Source organism: Ammospiza nelsoni, chromosome 25 (assembly GCF_027579445.1).
Source record: "Ammospiza nelsoni isolate bAmmNel1 chromosome 25, bAmmNel1.pri, whole genome shotgun sequence".
NCBI lineage: Eukaryota > Metazoa > Chordata > Aves > Passeriformes > Passerellidae > Ammospiza > Ammospiza nelsoni.
In genome coordinates this window covers 3,409,493-3,424,908 of record NC_080657.1, presented here as the reverse complement: position 1 = coordinate 3,424,908, position 15,416 = coordinate 3,409,493, and the positions used below count along the sequence as shown (strand labels likewise).

Here is a 15,416-nt window from a genome sequence, read left to right as displayed (position 1 = left end):
CACCCATGGCCTGCTGCCACTTCCCCCAGTGCCCCTCTGCCGTGTCCCCCAGCCCAGCCGGGTGTGCCCAGGGCAGCTGCAGTGAGGAACTGTCCGTGCCCCATCCCGGCTGTGCCAAGCCCAGCCCTGCAGCGGGCAGGGTGGAGGCCGGGCGCTGCTCGGGGCGCCCGCGCCCCCCGGGCTTTCCTGCCTGCGGCGAGAGAGGAGGGGGTCGCAGGCTTCAGGGAAGTGTTTTGCAATCACCTTCTTCACAGCGTCACAGCAACTAACGGCCCTGGTTTTGAGGAACTAACGGGGAAAGCAGCATGTTAGCAAACACTCCGGGCACGGCCAGCCGCCGGCTGCCGGAGCCCCGCGCTCGGAGCGGGCCGTGAGCGGCTCCCGGGCACGCCGGACACGGAGCACGGGCGGGGATGGAGGCGAGGTAAGGATGGAGGTGGGGTAGGGATGGAGATGGGGTAGGGGTGGGTGACACTCAGGTCCCACTGAGCAGCATCTGGTCCGTGGCTGCTCTGCCCATCCCCTGCCTGGGACAGCCACGCGTGCCGAGTGCCCAGGGGTGGCCGCAGTCCCACTCCCACACTCAGTGCTTCGCCTCCCTCTGGATGTTGGCTTGGGGGTGAGGAGCTGTGGGCAACTGGGTGCAGTGTGGGCAGCCCCTCCTGGGCCACGAACGTGTCTGGGACCCATCCGGGACAGAGGATCCACCGCTCCCAGGCCATTCCAGCAGCAGGCAGGGACAGCCGAGAGCGGCGTGGGCAGGACCCCGCAGCCCCGGCCAGTCCCGCTCTGCTGCTGTCGGTCACTCGCTTCCCTCTCCCAGCTTATCGCCCTCCGCCGCCCTCACCCGCCCTCAAACCGCAAATCTCTGCCCGGCAGCGGCTGGAGATAATGGAGATAAAATCAGCCCGTGCCTGCGGGTGCTGTGCCCGGGACGGTGCCGGGGTGCGGGGGACGGCCCCGCGTTCCGGGCTCTCTCCGCGTTCCGGGCTCTCTCCGCGTTCCGGGCTCTCTCCGCTGCGCTTCCCGCCCCAGCGGCTGTGGCGAGCCGGGGGCGGAGGTGTCAGAAGGGCTGCGGGAAGGGCTGACGCTGACAGCGGACAGCGAAAGGACATTCTGCTCCAGGAAGAGCCGCTGACAATGGAGCCCGGCTCCTTCAGCCCACCTCGTCCCCAGCCCTTGCCGACCCCCAGGACAAGGCGCTTTCTCCGCTCCAGGTGATGCCAAAGGCACGGAGGAGACCATGGGCAGGCGCGGGGCTGGGACACCCTTCCTGCTGCATCTCTCCCTGCTCCTGCTGCTCCAGCTGGGCGGTGAGTGCGGGCCCCGTCCTGTCCCGTGCCACGGGCACAGCATCCCCAGCAGCCGCTGCCCCCCGGGGCAGGCAGGAACGGCGGGCACGGGCAGGATGGGGCCTGGCACGTGCCCGTGCCTTGCCCAACGCTCGGCTCTTCCTCTCCAGAGTGGGGGGCCCATCTAAGGGAAGAAGCTCGTCCCTGTGTCCTGCCTGGGCGCTGAGGAGCTGAGGTGGCTTTGGCACAGCTGTGCCCAGGGTGTGACAGGTTTTTCCTGCCCACAGGGACACTGGGCTGCGCCTCGGTGACTGTGAGCCCCCCCGTTGTGCCCCTGGGCTCTGCTGTCACGGCATCCTGCACCATCCAGAGGGAGCTCTGCCAGGGCTTGGAGCAGGGCAGGGTCCGGATCAGCTGGATGCTGGACAACAAGCCTGTGGCTGGGAGCCAGCGCCAGGGCCCGGGGGGCACAGAGGTGTCCAACCTCACCCTGCCCCGCTTCAACCACACCCAGGCCAGGCTGTTCTGCTGTGTGGAGTGGAATGGGACCAAGCAGCGCGTTGGCATGGCCGAGATCAGGGCGGGCTGTAAGTCTGCTGCCACTGTGGGTCACCCTCCTCCCCAACAGGGACGGGCACTTGTTCAGGCTCTTTCTCCTCCAGATCCTCCTGCAAAGCCCCTCAACCTCAGCTGTGTCCTGAACCTCGATGACTACGGGCTGACGTGCCAATGGCAGCAGGGAACCAACAGCCACCTCCCCACCAGCTTTGTGCTGAAATACATGGGGTAAGTCCTGGAAATATTATCCCCTGCCAAACCCCACAGCAACGACCCTGAGCCCAGTGCCCTGTCTGCTGCAGGAGCAGAGCCCAGGCAGTGACGGGCTGCATGCCGCGAGGAGGGCACAGCCACTGCACGGTGCCACGCCAGCTGCTGCAGCTGTACCGGCAGATGGACATCTGGGTGTCTGCCACCAACGCCCTGGGCACCACCGAGTCCGAGCACCTCCTCATCGACCCCATGGACGTGGGTGAGTGACTGCACACAGGTCAGGGGCCAGGGAAGCTCGTCAGGTGTGTTAAAGTGACATTAAAGCACGTGGGGCCCATTTTATGGGCAGGTTCTGTGATGAATGTCCTGGCGGGATGAATCGGTGCCAGCGCTGCAGAGCGAGCAGCACGCACCGGGTTATGAGCTGCCAGTTGACCTGCTGCACTCCACAGCTCCTGCAGCAATTGATTACCCATTTATTCAGCAGCTCTATTAATAATGGATCCTGTGCCCATAAACTATTTATAAAAGGAGCCTTCCCAGATGGAGAGATTTATCCGCCCTGATCTGGGGCTGGGGAAGGGCTGCCCAGGAACCAGCTGAGCTCTCCCATGGATGTGCCACACTCTCACCCCCAAGCCTACCCAAATGTGGGGTGTTCCAGGCACCATGAAATCTGTTTTCTCTGCATAGGCATTAATGCAGAGCTGTGCCAGTGTTGCATTCCTCCATCCCAAGCAGGGGCACACACCAGCTCCTGCCTCTTGCCACCAGCCATTCTCCTAAATGTTTGGGGGTGGTTTCCCCCATTTCTTGCCGCAGCACCCTGGCTGCAGCTCTTGGCATTAACAAAAGGCACATGTGAGGTCATGGCTCTGAGCATTGCCCACCACAAACCTCTCCAACTCTCCCCTGCCCTTCCTGCAGCCAAGCTGGACCCCCCAACCCTGCAGAGCATCCAGTCCATCCCCTTCCAGACCGACTGCATTGCCCTGGCCTGGGATGTGGCGCGGGGCACACAGCACATGGACCTGCAGTGTGAGCTGCGCTACCGGGCCCCCGAGGACCCTGCCTGGGCCCTGGTGAGTGCTGTGGGGCAGGGGGCTGGGCAGGAGCCGGGACCCTCCCTCTGCTCCAAGCAGTGGGAGCGGGGGGTCCCCATGTGAGTAGGACAGCAAGGAGTCTCCTGAGCCCACAGCAGGGCCAGTCCCTGCCAAGGCAGGAGCCAGCACAGCCCTGGTTTGGCTGTCCCAGGTCAGTGGCATCATCGGCCAGGCGGGCACGGCGCAGCGCTGCGGTTTCCTGTTTGGCACACAGTACAGCTTCCAGATGCGCTGCCGGCGCAGCTCAGCCTCGGCACTGGGCGAGTGGAGCGAGTGGAGCCCCAGCAGGAACTACACCACCCACGAGAAAGGTGAGCGTGAGACACCCGGGGGTGCCCTCTCCTCGAGCAGGCAGGGGACACACAGCATGGTGCTGGGCACACATGGTACAGCACTGGGGACACATGACACAGCCTTGGGGATGCATGGCACAGTGCTGGGGACACACAGCACAGCACTGGGGACACATGGCCCAGTGCTGGGGAAATAGGGCACAGTGCTGGAGACACATGGCACAGCATTGGAGACGCACAGTACAGTGCTGGGGACACAGCTGGGGACACAGGGCATAGTCCTGGGGACACAGCCACACGGGCCTCTCTCAGCTTCTCCCACCCCCTCCCATTGCAGCCCCCACAGGGAAGCTGGACGCGTGGTGGGGGGCTCAGCCAGCTGGGGCCGGGGGGCGGCTGGAGGTGCAGCTGCGCTGGAAGGTGAGCAGGGAGGCAGGGGGGCATTGCCTGGGGGGCATTGTCTGGGGGGCATTGTCTTGGAGGGCATTGCCTGGGGGGCATCTTCTGGGGGGCATTGCCTGGGGGACATTGCCTATGGGGCATTACCTGGGGGGCACTGACTGGGGGGCATTGCCTGGGGGGGGGGCATTGCCTGGGGGGCACTGACTGGGGGGCATTGCCTGGGGGGGGCATTGCCTGGGGGGCACTGACTGGGGGGCATTGCCTGGGGGGGGGGGGCATTGCCTGGGGGGCACTGCCTGGGGTGTCCGCAGGGACTGGCACCCACCCGCCCTGCTCACACCCAGGCCCCACGGCAGCGGGAGGCCAACGGGCGAGTGCTGGGCTACCGTGTGACCCTGAGACCCCGGAGGAGCGGCAGGGACCCCCCCACCGTCTGCAACACCACCCGCACCCAGTGCAACTTCTCGGTGCCCGCGGGCACCAGCAAGGTCTGTCTGTCAGCCTACAACGCCGCGGGCGAGTCGGCACCGACCGAGGTGATCCTGCTGGAGAGGACAGGTGAGGGCAGTGCCCCAAACCCCCGCGGGTGCCCCGGGCTCTGCTCGCCCCAGCGGGCTGCGCGGCCAGGGCAAGGAGAGGGCAGACTCCAAACCACGGGGGGAGATGTGGGAGAGGTCTCCTCCTCCTCCTCCCTCTCCTCTCCACCATCCCAGCTGTTTGTCCCACACCAGGTCAGCCTCTGTCCGGGCTCCGGGCCGTGCCCGGGGGTGAGCGCAGCCTCTGGGTGCACTGGGAGGCACCACCGGCCCCAGTGACCGCCTATGTCCTGGAGTGGCAGCGGGTGGCAGCAGAGCCTGGGCACTGCAGCGGGTGCTGGCAGATGGAGCGTGATGGGGCAGCCACCACAGCCCTTATCCAGGGTAAGGGGGCCTGCCAGGGGGCTCTGGCACCCATCCTGACCAAACCAGAGCCCCCAGCCCACTCCCCACCCTGCCTCCTCCCTCTGGATCCACCCCAGGGTGGGTGGGCTGGTGCCGTGGTGCTGGGGGCTCTCAGCAGTGCCCCCCCTGCTCTCCATTGCAGATGGCATCGAGCCTTTCCAGCGCTACAACATCTCAGTGTACCCTCTGTACGAGGGCACTGTCGGGGTGCCCGCCCACACCACAGCCTACTCCCAGCAGAAAGGTACGTGGGAAGGGAGCCCCACCAAAAGGAGGAACCACCTCTCTCCCTTGTACCCCAAATCCAGGGGCTGTAGCAAAGAGCTCAGCTTGGGGGGCTGCATTTGTGTCATCTCTGAGTGAGCCTTGGGGGCGTCATGGTGGGATCCCCCCATCAGTTCCCACCCGAGGCACTGGCTCTGCTCAGCACTTGGTCCCCCCTTGTCCTGCTCTTTCCAGCACCATCCCACGCCCCCAAGCTGCACCTGAAGAGGATCAGCAAGTCAGAGGCCGAGCTGTGCTGGGAGCCGCTGCCAGTGGAGGTGCAGAACGGGTTCATCACCAGCTACACCATCTTCTGGGCCAGCAGCATCACCAGCATGGCCAGTGAGTCCTGCCTGCAGCACCACTGACCTGGCCCTCTGTCCCACCTCAGTGTGCTGGGTGGAGATACCAGGAGTCCCTGTGTGCTTCTCAGAGAGGGTCAGGGAGTTTGGTGGGTCCCTGCCAGCAGGTGGGGGCACTGCCACACCAACAGCCCCGTGTGTCCCCAGGTGCCACCGTGAGCCCTTCCCTCAGCTCCTTTGCCATCCGGGGGCTGAAGCCATCGACCCTGTACAAGGTGCACATCATGGCATCCACGGCTGCTGGCAGCACCAACGGCACCAGCCTGACCCTGGTGACCACAGTGCTGGGTGAGGGCTGCGGCCACCCCACCAGGGGGACACGGGAGGGGACCTGGTCCTGCCCAGCCTCGTGGCACAGCACAGCTGGCAGTGCCCACTGCAGCTCCCTGTGACCCTGTCCCTCTTCCCAGATGACAGCGAGCTCCAGTTCCTCTTCCTGAGCCTGGGGCTGGTCTTTGTCGGGCTCATGGTGTTGCTCATCTGCCTCCAGAAGAACGAGCGGTGAGTGGCAGAGCCCTGCCCCGCTGGGACAGGGTGGCCTTGCAGAGCTGGCATCCCTCCAGGAGCCAGTCCAGCACTGAGGCCACCCATTCCAGCCCGCCTCGCTGAGTTCCCCATCCCCGTGGTCCCCAGGATGAAGGAGCAGCTCTGGCCCAGCGTCCCCGACCCTGCCAACAGCAGCCTGGGCAAGTGGGTGCCAGCAGCACTGCCACAGGTGAGAGCGTTTGGTGCTTCCCTGGTGCCCACCCAGCTCATGGCCCCGGGAGGGACAGCAGGGGCAGCTGGCACTGCTCATGACCTCCCGCTGCTCCCCTGGTGCCCACCCAGCACATGGCCCCCAGAAGGGACAGCAGGGATAGGTGGCACCGCCCGTGACCTCCCTCGGTGCCCACCTAGCACATGGCCCCGAGAGGGACAGCAGGAACGGGTGGCATTGCCCGTGACATCCCTCAGTGCCCACGCAGCTCATGGCCCCGGGAGGGACAGCAGGGACAGGTGGCACCACCCGTGACATCCCTCAGTGCCCACTCAGCCCATGGCCCCGGGAGGGACAGCAGGGACAGTGGCAGTCCCGTGACATCCCGCTGTCCCCAGGAGCCGCTCCAGAGCCTCGCCGCGAGGGAGCCGGGCCCGGCCGCCATCTCCACGGTCACCGTGCTGGAAGGGGAACCGGGCAAGCAGCCGAGGAAGGAGCCCCCCGCTCTGTCCGCCGCTCCCCCGGCGCTGCCCCGGCCCTACGTGCGGCAGGAGGGCCCCGGGGAGCCGGTGCAGTACGCGCGGGTGGGCGCCGCGGGGTACCGGGGGCAGCGGCTGCTCCCCGAGCCCGCTCCCCGCTTCTACGAGAACCTGCGGGGCCGCGGGGACGGCGGCGGCGGAGGAGGCGGGGGGGAATGGGCGTTCCTGGAGGAGCCCCCCGCCACCTTCCCGCTGCTGCAGGGGCTCCGCATCGGCGGCGCCGAGGAGCTGCACGAGTGCCGGGCGGATTAGTGTGGGATGGAGCCGGGCAGCGGCACCGGGATGGAGCCCCGGGGTGCGGGACACCGGGTCCGCCCCCGGGGCTCCAGCCGCACCCCGGGTCACTGCCCGGCTTCATCCCGCTCTCTGTGCGTGTCCCCTCCCGACCATCTCCCTCCGAAATAAACGGGGTCGTGCTGAGAACAAGCCGGGCGTCTCTGCGGGAAGGGAACGGGAACGGGACCGGGAACCGGGACCGGGACCGAGACGGGGATGGAGATGGGGATGGGGATGGGGATGGGGATGGGGATGGGGATGGGGATGGGGATGGGGATGGTACCGAGACAGGGACAGAGACAGGACGGGGATCGGGACCGGGACGAGGACGGATAGGGGAAACCGAAACGGAGACGGAGATGGAGATCTGGATGCACATGAAGACCGGGACGAGGATGGGGACAGTTAAGGCACCGGGAGGGCTCCGGGATCGGGACGGGATCCTGGACGGCCATCGACGCGCTCGGCGTTCGCTCCGTCCGCCCTGTCTCGGCGCTCGGCAGGCGCGCCTGGGCAAGATGGCGGCGCCCATGGTGGCCTGTCGGTGAGCGCGGGCCATGCTGGCGCTGCTGGGCCGCGGCCTGGCCGGGCCCGCCCGCGCCGGGGCCGCCGCGCTGGGCAGGGCACAGCCCGGTGAGGGGCACGGGGGATCAGGAGGCTGCTGGGAGGGTGGAAAGGGAAGCGAACCCCGCTGGAGGAATTGGGAGCGGCCGGGGCCGCGGTGGGAGCTGAGGGTGCGGGGAAAGGCGGTCTTGGAGTGGGCTGGGGGCCCTCGGGGGGTCACACACCGGGCTCGTGGTTTGTTCCTCCTGAAAAGAGACGGGGCACCGGGTGACCTTGGGGTACCCGGGGTGTGGGGGTCCCTCGGAGCAGCGGGAGCGAGCGGGGGTGGCCGAGCCGGGCACAGACGAGTGGCCTGAGGCGGGTCCTGGTCCCAGCAGCAGGGCCCTGAAGGAGCAGCTGGAAGAGTTTGTTCTTGAAAGGTCAAAGAATGACCGAGTCCCGGCTGGTGATGAATATTCGTGTCTGTGCCAGACAGAGGTTGTCCCCAGGTGTCACTGCCCCTGAGCTCTGACACTGCGGTGGCCCAGAGCAGCCCATCCATGTCGCTAATGAGATTAATTAATTAATCAGTTAATTCAGCAGTTTAAGCCCTCTAAATGATCACATTTGCCCGGGGGGGCTCTCACACTGCTCAGTGTGTGCAGCCAGCTCTGCTGCTTCAGGCCTGGCATTTGCCCACTCTCAGGCAGCAGAGCTTGGTTTGTGTTGGCACCGTGTGAGAGCCACCCTGAGCCACCCCAAACACCTCTGGGACAAAGATCTGCCTGGTCGTTGACCACCAGAGGCTGTGTTAGCCACCCTGAGCCACCCCAAACACCTCTGGGACAAAGATCTGTCTGGTCATTGACCACCAGAGGCTGTGTTAGCCACCCTGAGCCACCCCAAACACCTCTGGGACAAAGATCTGCCTGGTCACTGCTCACCCAGAGTCTCAGTGCTCTGACCCCACACCCAGCAGTGTTTGACTGTACAGAGGAGCACACAGCACAGAGCACTGACTGGACTGTACAGAGTATTTGCCTGGACAAGTGCACTCCTGTCTGAATCCTTTCTGTCTCTCCCACCCAGGCTGCAGTCCTGTGCTCCAGGCAGCCAGGGGCTATGCCAGACCTGTGACCAAGAAGAGGAAAGGTATGTCAGCATCCACAGGAGCAGTGTTTTGCTGTTGGCATGCTCAGAGCTGTGCCCTCATGGCACAGAAATCATTCCAGAAATGGTTCCTTGCAAGCTCAGAAGATTCCCTTTCTCCTGAGTGTGGGGAAATGAAGGATTGTCAGTAGCAGGAGATCTGTGAGGGTGGGCAGGCCCTGGCACAGGTGCCCAGAGCAGCTGTGGCTGCCCCTGGATCCTTGGCAGTGCCCAAGGCCAGGCTGGACAGGGCTTGGAGCACCCTGGGACAGTGCAGTGTCCCTGCCATGGCAGGGGGTGCAATCAGATGGGCTTTAAGATCCCTTCCAGCCAAAACTGTTTTGATATTCTGTGATCTCTGAGCTCAGTGGATTGTTGTAAATACATGTACACCACATTGTAAATCCAGAGTGCTGAAGGGAAGAGACTGAACCCATTTTTGTCACTCAGTTCTGCCCTCTTGGCTGGATCTGCTCAGTTCTTCAGCACATATCAGAGCTCTGACTTTGTCCTGCTCTTTTCCCAATGTTCCTCTCTCTGCAGACATCCCCAGCCATCTGGATGACCTTCCTCCCACCATGCTGAAGAAGGATTATGCCAATCTCCCCATCATGAACAGGTATGGACAGGGAGAGGGAGTGGCTGCTCTCTCCAGGGGTTTGTACCTTAAAAATGAGGTGTGTGTGAGCTGGCACCTGCTCACTAATTAGTTATTAATGCTCTGTGGGCACAAAGTCAGTTTGAAATCAAATTTACAGACACAGACAGTGGTCAGTGATTGTTCACTCTATGTGAGATTGAGTGCTGGTTGCCAACATCCTCTGTGGGCTTTGTAGTCCATAAGAAAACAAAAAAAAAAAAAAAAAAAAAAAACAAAACAAAAAAAACAAAAAAAAAAAAAACATGAAATAACCTTGAAATACTAGAAACAGTCATCTTGGAAATAATCTGTGCCTGTCCTGAGCTCAGGTGATGGAGAGAGTCATTAAACAGCTCCACATGAATTCAGCTGCTGCCAGATTTGGGCTCTGGGGCTCAGCACTGTTGTGCTCTGCTGCAGAGCTGCTCATGTGTGGTGCAGGGAGGGCCCCCAGTGGTCCAGCTGTGACTTTCACTGCTCTCTGAAGGAACCAGCCTTAAAATTAAATATTTTTGCAGCAAAACTACTCATTACTCCTGTAATCTGAGCCATGATTTTGCTTAGGAAAGTGAGCACCCGTTTATGGCTGCCAGGTTTGGCAGGAGGAGAATCCCTGAAAATTTGTGGAGTAAATTAAAGCTGAGAAAAGGGAGTATGTTCTGAGAAGCTGAGTTAATTTCTGTTGTTAAGTAGAATTGTTTCTGGTTTATAAGCTAATTTGCCATCCCTTGCAGCGTGGATGATGTGGTGAAACGCCTGCTGTCCCTGGAGATGGCAAGTCAGGTCAGTGTCACTGTGCTTGCTTGAAAATAAAACAGATTTAATGAACACCTTCATGTGAGACTTGTCTATGCTGTTAAATATCTTTCCCTTACTGTATTTCTAAGTGACTGTAAACATGGGGTGATGAAATGCAGTGAAAATCTGGTTTGGTCTTAAAATTTATCACACTAAAGTGGTAACAATTGCATATTAAATTGAAACAAAAAAGTATTCAGGGGTGTCAGGGCACTGAGCTGTTCTGCTGCTGCTCATGGCTGACCCCCTGTGTTCTAAAAACCATTGCACTGGACAGCAGATGTGCTTCAAGTTAATTTTACTTTCCATTTGCCCAAAAACCAAACAGGTAGGGAAGTGGCACAAAGATCTCCATGCCATTCCTCTGTGCTGCCACTTCACCTTAAAAGGATGTAAAAGGATGTAAAAGCAATTCACACTGAAGGTGTGAATTGCAAAGCCCTTATGTGGGTGTTTGGGAAGAGAGCTGAGTGTTCTGGGACAGTGACAACCTCTTTTCTGTGCCCCACAGAGGGAGAAGTTGAAGGTGAAGACACAGCAGCTGGTGGAGAAGGTCAGGAGGTCTCCCCATGACAATGGCTCCTTTGAAGTGCAAGGCAAGTTAAAAAGGGAAGGGTATTGTTGGCAGATGAAACTTTTCTGCTTCTATTCAGCTGTTCCCACCCCAGCACTTGCAGTTTGCTGTAGAATTCAGGAGGATCTCCTCCAGGAGAGCTGCTGAGGGGCAGGTGGCCTGCAGGATGCCCTGCAGGGCTGCTCCAGGTCTGGGAGTGTTGCAGAGGCTGCTGGGCTGCTTCCAAATTCCTGCTCCACATCCACCCTCCAAAGGCACTGTGTGCTTTATTCTGCTTGGAGTGCTTCTGCGATTTGAAGCACTGAGCTGCAGCTGTTACCAAAATGAACCAAATTCAGCCACAGAACCCAATTTTTTCTGTGCATCAGAGAGCTGTGGCTGAGGCACAGTGGGGACAGTGCAGGGACAAAGGTCTTGCTGCACTGACCAACACTGACAGCTCCTTTGTCGTCAGCAAAGCCCTTCAGTGCCTCAGGATGCCACCAGCCCTCCCTCCAGAGCCTGAAATCCCAAAGATCTGGCTGCTGCCTTTGGGAAAAAAAACCCTTTTATTGCTGTCTGCTTCCCCAGAGTTTAAATCCCACGAGGTGAAACAAATGTCAAATCACTGAGAACTGAATGAGTGCAAGAGGAATAAATTCACAGATAAATTTATATGAGTTGCTAAAACCTTACTCTCTAATTAAACAGCCTCATAACTATCACAGCCCTGCAGGTTGTGTGTTCTTGTTTGTTGTGCTGTGGGCTGTGGGCAGGGACTGATTTGGGCAGTTTTTGCTGTTGTCAGGAGCTGCTGTGGCAGTGCTTGTTGTGGACGGTGTTTTGTTGTGGGCAGTGTTTTCCTGTGGGCAGTGTTTGTTCTGCTGCTGTGGGCATTGTTTGCTGTGGGCAGTGGTTTTTGTGCTGCTGTGGGCAGTGTTTTGTTTTGGACAGTGTTTTGCCATGGGCAGTGTTTGCTGTGGGCAGTGTTTTGCCATGGGCACTGTTTTGCTGTGGGCACTGTTTTATTTTGGACCCTGTTTTATTTTGGACGCTGTTTTGCCATGGGCACTGTTTTGCCATGGGCAGCCCCTGCTGTGCTGCTGTGGGTCCCTGGAGGGGCAGCAGTGCTCAGCTGGCAGCGTGAGGCAAGGCAGATGATCCTAAATCACCTGGGAAAGCTGCTGCTCTCACACAGCTTCTCTCTCTGTCCTTCACAGTTGCTATTTTGACTGCCAAGATCCGCACGCTCGAGGAGCATCTCCAGAGGCACCCCAAGGTAACTCAGGGATCTCAGCCCACAGCTGCTCAGGTGGTTTGCTCAGTTTATTACAAAAGGAGTTTAATCCTGGGGATTATGGCTTTCCTAAGGAGGTTTATGAAATAGTTACAGCTGCTCCTTGGTGCCAGGGTGGGGAGCTGCTTGCTCAGGCACAGCTGGGGTCTCGCCCACTCTGCTCTGTGTTCTGGTTTGTTATTGTAGTGGAGGAAACAGCTGAGCAGATTCCTTTGGGCAGACCTGAGCTCCATTGCTCCTCGCTGTAGATGTGGCTTCACCCCTTAGTTTTGGCTAATTAATGATTGCAGCCACAGTAATAAACAAAGAGCAAAATCTGTGCTTGTTCTGCTCATGAAAATGTTTGGTGGACAACGCTGTGTGAATGTCCCACTCCCCTGCCTAGGTTCAGGCCCAAATTTGAGACAGCTTGCCTGAATTTATGTTCATAAAACAGATATCAAAGATTCTTTATGCAGGGCAGAAGAATGGATCCAAAAATGGATTGATTTGCATTTGAAAGAAGTGCATAATTGTTATTCATGAAAACTTGAAGGGTATAAGAGAACAGAACTGAGCTTTTTATTACAAGCCACCAGAAGCTGTACCAAGTGTTGAAGTTGGACTTTTTAGAATTCCTTGGCTGAATTTTTTACATAAATCACTTGTATAGGACAGGGAGATGTCTCCTGTGAGGCATTGCCCTGACTGGTGTGGCTCAGGCTATGCTTGTGCCCTTCCAAAGAACAGCCAGTCAGAGCTTAATTTCTGGCAACACAAAGGTAAATACTTCTGTTATTATGAAGCAGCACACTTCAAGAGGAGCAGGTTTTAGCCAGAAGACCTTCCCTGCAGTTTTGGCAGAGCCTGAATCTATGCACAAGCTGAAAAGAGTCTTCAGGGAAGGTGAAGGTGCAACCATGGAAGGGAGAAAGCAATTCCAGTGCAAAGTAAATTACATCTCCTTGGATCAGCTTGTGCTAACCTGATGTACTCACAGCATCTGCCAACAGAAATTGTTCTAAAACTCTGTCCTTACCTTATCATTGCCCTTCATCCAAAATCTGCTCTCTTCTCAGTAATTTACTGGACAGGCAGGACGATCTGCTGCGACATTCACATTTTCTGGAAAAACCCCTTTGCCCAGGATTTTTCTCCTGGGAAGCTGAGAAGCCTCAGATAAAAAGGAAAATAATAATTACCTGATTTGCTTCTCCTCTTTTGCTCCTTTGGAATGTGTTTGGAGATTGTTTACCCACAGGTGATTGTTTCATTGGATTCTGCTGTGAGTTTTCACTCTTTGACCAATCAGCACCAAGCTGTGTCAAGACTCTGGAAAGAGTCAGGAGTTTTCATTATTAACTTTTTAGCCTTCTGTAAGTATCCTTTCTGTATTCTTTAGTATAGTATTCTTTAATATAATATAGTATCACAAAATAATAAATTAGCCTTCTGGGAACATGGAGTCAGATTCATCATTGTGATATTTGCTGGGATCCCAGATGAAGGAGGAATTGAGAATCTGACTTTATGTTTTTAGAAGGCTAATTTATTTGTATATATTACATTACATTACATTATATCTATACTTAAGAATAGAGAAAGGATACAGACAGAAGGCTTAACAAGAGTGATAAGGAAAACTTGTGACTCCTTCCAGAGTCCCAGCATAGCTGGACAGTGATTGGTTATTAAGTAAAAACAATTCACATGAAACTAATCAAACAATCACCTGTGGATAAACAATCTCTAGACCACATTCCAAAGCAGCAAAACAGGGAGAAGCAAATGAGATAATATTGTTTTTATTTTTCTGTGAAGCTTCTCAGCTTCCCAGGAGAAAAAATCTTGGTGAAGGGATTTTTCAGAAAATATGACAGCAACACATCATTCCTTCCTCTGTCTGGAGGGATGCAAATGCAATAACCTGCCTGCAGTGGAGTGAACCTTGTGTGCTTTGCAGGACAAAAGGAACCGCAGGTTCATGCTGATGGGTCTGGACAGGAGGAGGAAGATGCTGGGCTACCTGCGCCGAGTCAACTACAGCACCTTTGAGAACACCTGCAAGGAGCTGGGCATCCAGTACAGCCCCCCCCAGCCCTACAGCCGCCACCTCACCAAGCGCTGGATGGTCAAGAAGGCTTTGTGCACCAAGGTATGGAGCAGGGAAAAACCCCTCTCTGAAAGTCTGGGAATTCGGTTTTATGGCATTCACGTTTTCTGGAGAAATCCCTTTGGTCAAGAAGGCTTTGTGCGTCAAGGTATGGAGCAGGGAAAAACCCCTCTCTGAAAGTCTAGGAAATTGATTTTGTGGCATTCACATTTTCTGGAGAAAATCCCCTTGGTCGAGAAGGCTTTGTGCATCAAGGTATGGAGAAGGCTGCACAGGAAAAACCCCTCCGTAAAAGTGTGGTCTCAGAAGTCTTTTCCAACCTGAAAGGTTCAGTGATTGACTGGGTGGCTGTAACAGAATAATCTCAGATGGTTTGCTGGAGCAGGGAGGAGGATTTGATCTGGCTCCCGCTGGAACCACTTTGCCTGCAGCAAACAGCCTGGGCAGCAGCTCTGCAGGCGGCTTTATCTCTCTCCCTTCTGCTTCCACAGGTGTTCCAGGAGAAGCAGAAGCTGCAAGCAGCTGAGAGACTCAAGAAGAGGAGAGAGTGGCAGGCAAGAGCAAGAGCTGCACGGGAACAGCAGGAGAAGCAGGTGCAGGAGAAGCAGGCACAGGAGGGGACACCTGTGTAGTGGCACAGCCAGAACTGACAATAAACTCCTGCCCAAAGACCTGAAACCTCTTTGCTCATGTGGTGTGGGCACCTGGGAAGGGCAGCTGGTGGTTTGAGTGGTTTAGAAGTTTAATTTCAGGCCGAGTGCTGGGCAGGTTGGTCTGTGAGAGGACCTGGGGACTCCAGCACTACCCTGCAGTTCTGTCAGTGGGAACAGCTCAAGGGCTGCCTGTGCCCTGTCAGCACAGCGTCCAGAGGTTTGCACTGCCACATCTTCTTAGATATTTATAAGCTGAAACTTAAGACATTTAAATTTGACATTATGAATAAATTCTCCCCTGTGAGGGTGGGGAGACTCTGGCACAGGGTGCCCAGAGAAGCCGTGGCTGCCCCTGGATCCCTAGAAGTGTGCAAGGCAGGTTGGACGGGGCTTGGAGCAGCCTGGGACAGTGGAAGGTGTTTCTGCCATGGCAGGGGGTAGCACTTGATGGGCTTTAAGGTCCTTTTCAACCCAAACCATTCCTCAACGTGCTGGGGCTGTGTTTGTGCACTGGGATGATCCACACGGGGACCAGGGATGATGGCACAGGGACAATGCACACAGGGACTGGGGGTGATGCACACATGGGTTGTGACAATGCACACACTCACACTGGGACCATGCACACATAGACTGGGACGATGCACACACGGATCAGGACGATGTGCACATGAGTCACGATGATGCACACACTCGCACCAGAACAATGCACACTTAGAACAGGAGGATGCACACTCCTCATACCAGGACG

The 15,416-nt window shown here is 57.6% G+C and overlaps 2 protein-coding genes across 2 annotated transcripts; both read left to right on the top strand.

Annotated features, from left to right (window-relative positions):
• Nucleotides 1–331: 331 nt before the first annotated feature.
• Nucleotides 332–6,916, top strand: CSF3R (colony stimulating factor 3 receptor). The gene is made up of 16 exons (XM_059488770.1): nucleotides 332–424; nucleotides 1,218–1,313; nucleotides 1,580–1,879; nucleotides 1,955–2,078; nucleotides 2,153–2,322; nucleotides 2,991–3,145; nucleotides 3,318–3,477; nucleotides 3,797–3,879; nucleotides 4,206–4,419; nucleotides 4,593–4,781; nucleotides 4,945–5,046; nucleotides 5,262–5,408; nucleotides 5,576–5,716; nucleotides 5,839–5,929; nucleotides 6,062–6,143; nucleotides 6,524–6,916. Exons 2-16 carry the CDS (start codon nucleotides 1,244–1,246, stop codon nucleotides 6,914–6,916), a joined length of 2,421 nt encoding a protein of 806 aa, XP_059344753.1. The 5' UTR covers nucleotides 332–424; nucleotides 1,218–1,243.
• Nucleotides 6,917–7,427: 511 nt separating this feature from the next.
• Nucleotides 7,428–14,690, top strand: MRPS15 (mitochondrial ribosomal protein S15). Its single transcript, XM_059488756.1, has 8 exons — nucleotides 7,428–7,573; nucleotides 8,573–8,635; nucleotides 9,176–9,251; nucleotides 10,007–10,055; nucleotides 10,582–10,666; nucleotides 11,844–11,902; nucleotides 13,863–14,054; nucleotides 14,504–14,690. The coding sequence occupies exons 1-8, from the start codon at nucleotides 7,498–7,500 to the stop codon at nucleotides 14,642–14,644; spliced, it is 741 nt and encodes a 246-aa protein (XP_059344739.1). The 5' UTR covers nucleotides 7,428–7,497; the 3' UTR covers nucleotides 14,645–14,690.
• The last annotated feature ends 726 nt before the right edge of the window (nucleotides 14,691–15,416 follow it).